The 8,883-nt window shown below is 47.3% G+C and overlaps 1 protein-coding gene across 1 annotated transcript; it reads right to left on the reverse strand.

Moving 5' to 3' along the window:
- Positions 1-737: 737 nt before the first annotated feature.
- Positions 738-3,362, reverse strand: LOC308402214 (uncharacterized protein; the record flags this gene model as incomplete). The annotated part of the gene is made up of 3 exons (XM_080890904.1): positions 738-1,027; positions 2,228-2,618; positions 2,697-3,362. 3 exons carry the CDS (start codon positions 3,360-3,362, stop codon positions 738-740), a joined length of 1,347 nt encoding a protein of 448 aa, XP_080747030.1.
- Positions 3,363-8,883: the final 5,521 nt, after the last annotated feature.

Genomic DNA, 8,883 nt, shown 5'->3' on the forward strand with positions numbered 1-8,883 from the left:
GAAAAGTGAACCTTTATTGCGATGACGGCAGGAAATGAACCAAGAGACCAAAGCAAACAGGCAAAACACTAAGAAACAAAACACTGAGCTGGCAAAACACTAAGAAACAAAACACTAAAGGTACTAAGACCAAAAACTATAACTATGACCGAGGTGGAAAATAAACAGGCTAAGACTATGACTGTAACTCTGGTGAGAATAAACAGACGAACTGACAATGGCATGAAGAAAACAAAAGGCTTAAATACAGACATGAGGTGATCAGGGGAAGTGGCGACACATGGGGGAAAACAGCTGACAGACATAAACCTAATGACAGGACCAGGAGAGGAAAGCTAAATACAATGAACAAAGAACACATGACATTGTCAGAATAAAACAGGAAATGACAACACAACTTAACAGACCTAATACGTGATGAAATAAATAGAAAACCCCAAAACATAGAAAACCCAGGAACAATAACTGCCTAAACTAAAGGCAAATAGGAAATAACACAAACTAATAACATATCAAAAAATACAAAGAAAACTCAGAGTGCTGGGTCGGAGACCCAGCCTGTGACAGAGCCCCCCCCTTAAGGGCGGATTCCAGACGCCCTAAAACCTCGAAAAACAAAACCAAAAACAACCCACCAAGGGCGGGCGGTGGGGGTCCAGGACGGAGGGCCAGAAACAAGGCCAAAAAAAAACCAAAAACAAAATGTCCATCAAAATCACAGGAGCGCAGGGAACAGTTCATGACTCCTCAGGGGGCCGACCCGGAGGGTGACGGTCCAGAAAGTCATAGTTCATGTGATCAGGGGGCCGTCCGTGCGGACGGCAACGGTGGCGACACGGAAACGGTTCAGGGGGCCGACCTCGACGGCGGTGACGTGGAAACAGTTCAGGGGGCCAGCCGTGCGGAAGGCGACGGGGCAGGAACCGTTCAGGGGGCCGGCCGTGCGGAAGGCGGCGGCGGCGCCCAAGTGTCAGGCGTACCGGCCGAGGCTTGGAGGGCACAGGACCAGGTGACGCTGAAGCAGAGGCTGAGGCCGGACCAGGCGTAGCAGAAGCACAGGCAGAGGCCGGACCAGGCGTAGCAGAAGCACAGGCAGAGGCCGGACCCGGCGTGGCTGAAGACTCTGACGAGGCCGGACCCGGCGTGGCTGAAGACTCTGACGAGGCCGGACCAGACGAGGCTGAAGACTCTGACGAGGCCGGACCAGACGAGGCTGAAGACTCTGACGAAGCCGGACCAGACGAGGCTGAAGACTCTGACGAGGCTGGGCCAGACGAGGACGAAGACTCTGAGGCTGAAGCCGGAGCCGGACCAGGTGGAGCAGGAGCAGCTGATGCAGAGGCCGGACCGGGCGAGGATGAAGGCTCTGAGGCTGCGGCTGACGAAGCACAGGCTGGAGCTGCGGCTGACGAAGCACAGGCTGGAGCTGCGGCTGACGAAGCACAGGCTGGAGCTGCAGCAGACGAAGCAGAGGCTGAAGCTGGACCGGGCAAAGCACAGACCGGAGCTGGTCCTGGCGTAGCAGAGGCAGAACCAGGTGACAGTGAGGCAGCCACAGGTGGTGAAGCAGAAGGTGGCCAGACGGGCTCCTCAGGCCCTCCAGCTGACGAAGCATGAGGCTGAACGGGCTCCTCGGGCCCGCCAGCTGACGTGGCGTGAGGCTGGACGGGCTCCTCGGGCCCGCCAGCTGACGTGGCGTGGTGCTGGACGGGCTCCTCGGGCCCCCCAGCAGACATGGCTTGAGGCCGGAAGGGCTCCTCGGGCCCCCCAGCAGACGTGGCATGAGGCCGGAAGGGCTCCTCGGGCCCCCCAGCTGACGAGGCATGAGGCTGGATGGGCTCCTCGGGCCCTCCAGCTGACAAGGCATGAGACTGGATGGGCTCCTCGGGCCCGCCAGCTGACGTGGCGTGAGGCTGGACGGGCTCCTCGGGCCCGCCAGCTGACGTGGCGTGGTGCTGGACGGGCTCCTCGGGCCCCCCAGCAGACGTGGCATGAGGCCGGAAGGGCTCCTCGGGCCCCCCAGCTGACGAGGCATGAGGCTGGATGGGCTCCTCGGGCCCTCCAGCTGACAAGGCATGAGGCTGGATGGGCTCCCCGGGCCCTCCAGCTGACGAGGCATGAGGCTGGTGTGGTTCTCCTGAACCTTCAGCAGACGAAGCATGAAGCTGGCTGGATTCTCCTGAACCTCCAGCAGACGAAGCATGAAGCTGGCTGGATTCTCCTGAACCTCCAGCAAACGAAGCCTGAAGCTGGCTGGATTCTTCTGAACCTCCAGCAGACGAAGCATGAAGCTGGCTGGGTTCTCCTGAACCTCCAGCAAACGAAACATGAGGCTGGCTGGGTTCTCCTGAACCTCCAGCAGACGAAACATGAGGCTGGCTGGGTTCTCCTGAACCTCCAGCAAATGAAGCATGAAGCTGGCTGGGTTCTCCTGAACCTCCAGCAGACGAAACATGAGGCCGGACGGGCTCCCCGGGCCCTCCGGCTGACACTGAAATTGGCTGCACCAGCTGTACCTCCGTCTCCGGCTCCAAACCGGCCTGGATAGCAGTACCACAGCAGCTTAGCTGAGCCTGATGGCTAGCTTTTCCAGGGCAAACAGTCTCTGTATAGCCGGGCTCATTAACCGGAAAAGTAGTGTCAATTTCAACAACTTCCTGAGAGAAAACATGAGGAGCCAAAATGTAATCACTCACTTGCGTTTGTGATACGGAGCGTCGGTGGCGCGCACGCCGCTTTTTCTTAGGAGTGGAAGACGGCGGAGCGATGGGTGGAAGTCCCTGGTAACTCCGAGGTCCCCCGAGAGCCAGTCGAGTTCCCCGGAAAGAGTGCTCGTGCTCCGGAATGAGCCACGGCTTCCACCGGAGCTCCTCCTCCAAGAGAGCGCAGAATATAGACTGGCGCTCGTCGTCGTCCAAGTCTATGGTGTGCGGCGCTTCCTCGCGCTGAACTGTGACAGGAGTATGGCGAGACTGTGATGAGGGCGTGGAAACTGGTGAGCTGAGAGGTGGTGACGCTGCGGCGAATCTCAGCGAACCGACACGAACACACTCAGGTTCCGGAGGCAGCAATGGAGATGACTGATTGTGGGGTTGTTGTGACTGGTGGGTGCTGGAAGCCATTTCCTGACTCGACAGTCCCTGGGCCTGCAGCATCTCCTTTATCCTCGTAAAGGCATCAACTATGGCAGGTGAGTCCGGGAGCTGGAGAAGGCGGGGATCCCTCTCCATAATAGCTTCAGCAGCGTTAATCATTACCAGCTTGCTCTTCAAATCGGGCGCTGTAAAGAAGCGGTCGAGGATCGCTTGGATCCAAGCAGTCTCCTCCAGACACTCGGTGAGAGCAGAATCCGCTGGGTCCATGACTGGTCAGTTCGTTCTGTCATGGCGGGGTGCGCCGATGTGTGCGGAAACAGGACCCAAAAGCAGATGATGACGAGGAATAGTAATGATTAACAGAAAAGTGAACCTTTATTGCGATGACGGCAGGAAATGAACCAAGAGACCAAAGCAAACAGACAAAACACTAAGAAACAAAACACTGAGCTGGCAAAACACTAAGAAACAAAACACTAAAGGTACTAAGACCAAAAACTATAACTATGACCGAGGTGGAAAATAAACAGGCTAAGACTATGACTATGACTGTAACTCTGGTGAGAATAAACAGACGAACTGACAATGGCATGAAGAAAACAAAAGGCTTAAATACAGACATGAGGTGATCAGGGGAAGTGGCGACACATGGGGGAAAACAGCTGACAGACATAAACCTAATGACAGGACCAGGAGAGGAAAGCTAAATACAATGAACAAAGAACACATGACATTGTCAGAATAAAACAGGAAATGACAACACAACTTAACAGACCTAATACGTGATGAAATAAATAGAAAACCCCAAAACATAGAAAACCCAGGAACAATAACTGCCTAAACTAAAGGCAAATAGGAAATAACACAAACTAATAACATATCAAAAAATACAAAGAAAACTCAGAGTGCTGGGTCGGAGACCCAGCCTGTGACAAGGGGGAATTCCTTCAAGTTCATTTTGCTGGCTGCGTTAGCCAAAAGTAACTCGGCTGCTAGAGAAACCCTGGGAGGGCACACAGCGTCGTAAGGCCTATGGTGAAAATTGTTTTGTTTTTTCCCGTGGGTATCAGTAGGTTAAACATGGGTTACTACAAAAACCAAAATAAGTTTGACGAGGCACATCTCTGATGCGGGACGTAGCCGGGATTTTGAAGTGAATTTTTCCCCAGCGCAGTCTCACAGTCACACATTTCAAGTTGTATTAATAACTCATTTAACTGCTGTATTACACTTTTACAAATGTTGTTTGCAAGAATTCTGATTATTGTGAGAATCTCAACACAGAAAATCCTGCTGTTTTAATGAAGGTTACAGTGAGCTGGTTGGTCCAACTGTGCTTTCTGTCAGCTGTAATGAATGGAGTCAAATGATGGAAACATAGCGTACCATAAACATAAATACCAGTTGATATCGAGCCTGCTTCCAAACTTTCCCTGGCCACACCCTATTCTGGCTGTGTTTGGGGGGGGGAAAGACTGTATATAAAAGATGGATTCCGCCACATGACATGGCTCATTGGTTTGCAAAGCTGGAGATTTTTGAGTTTTGAGCTGAAGTTATTCTTAGATTTTTAAAACTATGCCCCACTAGCATGAGGAAGATCTGACAGTGGAGGTTGACTCCACCATTATTAATCATCATTTTTTTTTGCTGATAGGTTCCATATTTCATAAAAATGTAACAATATTTTTAACTAGAAACTGATAAAAGACATCATAAAGTCATCAGATAGTTGCTTACGGACGCTAGATCAAGGAAGGTGAGTAGTATTTTTTTTTACACATAGCGACAAGAGTCGCCCCCTGGTGATCATGATGAAGAATGCAAGTTGAAGGCACTTTCATGTTGGCTTTAGTTTTCAGACCCAGATACTAGCTCTTCTAGCTTTTTAGGTTTTCAGTTACAGTTCATGGTTCAGACACAAACATCTGAAGTAAACTCACTTCCTGCATGCTGCTCATTTTGTACACACAATCTGTGTAAGCAAAAATCTAATAAAAAAAACCTGCAATTTGTAAATGGATTGGATCATTGAACCTAATATCTGTACATATGTGCAACAATGAACCATTCAGGCTATGAGTGCATGTACTAGTCTTTCAATAGAGCTATAGAAATGGTGCAAATAAGTCAGGCAAATAACACAAAATACTTAATTATTAAAATTTTCATTGCATTTTTCTTTGCTCGAGTCACCTTTCCTTTTGAACTTTACCTGGACAACATATTTTCATGTCAGGTTTTCAGCCATTTAAAATGAATTTAACAGTTGATAGCAGGCTGCTGATTCTGATACAGTTTAAGGCTAAAGCTGCTGGGTGTAGATCCTCAGGTACTCAGTCCAAAAGTGGACTTCTACACCCACTCTTGCTGTCACTTTAAGTGCACTTGAAGCCACATTTATTGCAGAGTAATTGTAAACATTCCCATTTCCAAATTTTAAAAAAGAAAAAGACGAGGATGTTAAGTGTAGTTTTCCATTTATCACCAGCTGGGGAGCAGTCAAGCAGATGTACGAGAGAGCGCTCCCATCCCTGAGAATTTCAGCGATGCGGTTAATTGCTAATCTGCTTACCATTTTCAATGATTCTGCCTTGGGATGGTTCCGGATTTTGAGTATTTTACGTAAACCTCCGGAAACAAGTGGAGCATGCAGGAGAAGGCTAAGCTCAGCGACAACCTAAAAATGTGATAAAGACCACATTATTCCTAAAATATCATCACACGGCTTTGGCTTTCACTTTGAGGGCATATAACCACAGGTTTCCAGTGTTGTGACGATCAACATCGCCGACTGTTTTCCCAAGAATTAGCATTGTAGGTTACGTTTGATTTAAATACCTGTGGTTAGCCGTAATGAAGTGCTAGCAGCTAGGTGAGAGGGACAGGGCGAGGCGAGAGAAGCACATAGTCCCTCCTTTCAGGGAGAGAGAACACATGGATTTGCGTCTGCTATATGTCAACACGAGTAAGTCATGTATCACTTTGTTTCCATGATTTCTGCACAATTAAATCATTAAGTGTCATTAAGGGACTTGTGTAATAGCCCCTGCGGTACAGGCGGAGGGCTGGAGAGAGATGGAGCTCAGTCTGCTGCAGGCAAACTCTGCCAAAGTCTAACCTGCAGATTACTACAACATATTATCTCTATATAAATGCATTAAAGCTGCATGCTCACTTCCACCAAGAGAAAATCTGACCTTGATGCAGTCACTTGGGAAGTATGAAGTTTTACTGTAAATGTTGTGACGAGCGGGGGGAGGGAAAAGGAGTTTAATGTTCTGCATCCACTTTGGCAAAAAAAGCTCGACTGCTGCCGAGCCAGGTCAACGTTCTGGAAAATGAAAGAGTCATTATGAGTGGAAACAGTTGTATTTAGATCATTACTTCACACAGTAATTATTACATACAGAGCGTAATGAGTCATTGCGAGAAGATTAGCTTGTTAATCTCCAGGAAACAAAGGGCCTGGAGGGCACCTAGCGTGCAGAACAACATCCAGAATTATCAAATAATGTTTCTTTCTTGCTTTTGTAAACACACAGTAACCGATACCTGTTTTCTTTAGAGAGCACAAAGCGTTGTGGAGATGAAGGCCTTGCCCTGACTGTGCCAAAGCTCTGGAGAGCATTCGCTTTAGAGGAAATGTAAGCTATGTTACGTCCTAGCTCATTTTGACATTAAAGACACTAACTGGAACCATTACAAGCTGAGCAACACACTGGAGTGTTACACCTCAAACCTCTCTAATGAATAGATGCACAATAACTGCAACGCTGAGTTTTGAGTTACATCCGACTGGAAACAAATGGCTTTTATTCCTTGAAATACCACTTCGCCATTATACATCTCCATGCAAATACCTTGTGTACTTGCTGCTTGGGTAACAAATTGCCATATCATGTGTTACAATTACCTCTTCACTTTGGCCAGCCAATACATCTTCCCAATGAAATGGCTTGAAAGCTATGAATTATGGCCATATTTCAGTCTAAAAGAAACAAACCACTAATTGCGAAGTGGCCTCTCGGTAATTTCAACAGAGAACCCAGAAAGGCACTCCAGCATTGGGGAAATCATTTACTGCTGCTCCTGCTTTATTTTGGTTTCAAATAACAGACACTACTAATTTGGTGTGGGCCTGACCCCTGCCACCACCGCCCCCACCCCGCCATCGTCCTCCCTCCCCCCCTTCCTCACGCCCCTTGGGGAAAACTCCAATCAGTCCACAACTCTACCGACTTTTTTCCCCCTTCCCTCCCTGCTTTTTTGCGAGCCCTCTCCACTACCAGCGAACTGGAGACCGCCTTTCTGAAATGTTTCTGCTAATTCCCATTTCCTTTATAATCACAAGCTTTCATGTGAGTGGCTGGCCGGGGCCGGGTGGGGAGGGGAGTGGTAATTACTTTGGGGTCCTGGGCATTAACCCGACCAGGTGTCACTGGATGGCCTGTTTACCTCAGTGATTAATGAATGGACTGCTGGTCTCTCACTGCCCCCACTCACTGCTCTTTTTATTCAGCACGGAGCGTGCCACTGAATCAATTTGCTGAGCAGCGCAGGTTTGAGCCACATCACAACTCTGAGGGCAGCCGGTCCATCCGGGGCCTTCTCCCCTTACCAGGCCAGTTCGTCTGCTAGTGGTGCTAAACTAATTAGCGTATCATGAATGGCAATCCAGGCAGTGCGTGTGGCTGAGATCACATTTGTGTACAGCAGTTTGCTGCACTGACACATGACTTACTGATTCTTTCTGATAGGAATGACTACTTTCAGAGTATGCTAAAAGAATGCGGGTTATCTTAATGCCATGAGTACGTCACAAGCTTGCTAAATACATTGTCATAACACAATGCTATCAGTGGATATCACAGAGTATTATAACGTCCACTCCTTACCAGTGTTGGTCAAGTTACTTGAAAATAGTAATTACTTACTAATTACTGATTACTTCTCCAAGAAAGTAATCCAGTTACTTTACTGATTACTTATTTTCAAAAGTAATTACTTACTTTATTACTTAGTTACTTTTTAAAACCATGATACACAACCTGAATACATTGTAAAGCAACAGACCTTTCAGCCCAGTTCTATTTTTTCTGCATAATCCATCATATAAAATTCGATCAAATGAAAAATTCTCTTTTAAAAACTTGTTTTATTAGTTTGAATCTTTTAACTTTATGCACATTGCATCAACTAAAAATTATATTATATGCAAGAAGAAATGTGTTTAACCCTTTAAAGCCGGTCAGAGCAGCACGCTCCGTTTTGTGTAACTACTTTTAAATCCCGGTAGCACTGCAACCACGTAAGCTAGCACAATAATCTTTATTGCATATGAAACCGGAGGAGTTGTACTCACATCTTAGGTCACCGTTTCCTTCCACATAAAGCTTTGCAAACATTACATAAAAGCACTTGCAGCAACAAAACATAATATTCCAGAAACACGCTTTGCCGATCCGATCAGCTGTCCGTAACACTTCATAAATTGCAATAGACGTCAGCACGAACTATCGCATGTCCACCATTACCTGCCCGAAACCGGAAGTGATGTAATTTTCACGGAAGGTAGTTTTTGTTTTTTTGTTTTTTTGTTTTTTACCTTTAGGGCCTTATAAGCCTACACTGTTGTTTTTAAAAGTCATGTTTGACTTCATGCTTTTCTGTATCGTTTCTGAGATGCTTAGAACTCAAGTTGCACCGCTGTAAAAAGTTTATTTTGATGCTGTTTTTTTTTGCAAATTATAATATTTATTTTCATTTATCCACAGCTTAGTTAAGT

Source organism: Rhamphochromis sp. 'chilingali' (assembly GCF_963969265.1).
Source record: "Rhamphochromis sp. 'chilingali' genome assembly, chromosome: 9".
In the NCBI taxonomy this organism is placed as follows: Eukaryota; Metazoa; Chordata; class Actinopteri; order Cichliformes; family Cichlidae; genus Rhamphochromis; species Rhamphochromis sp. 'chilingali'.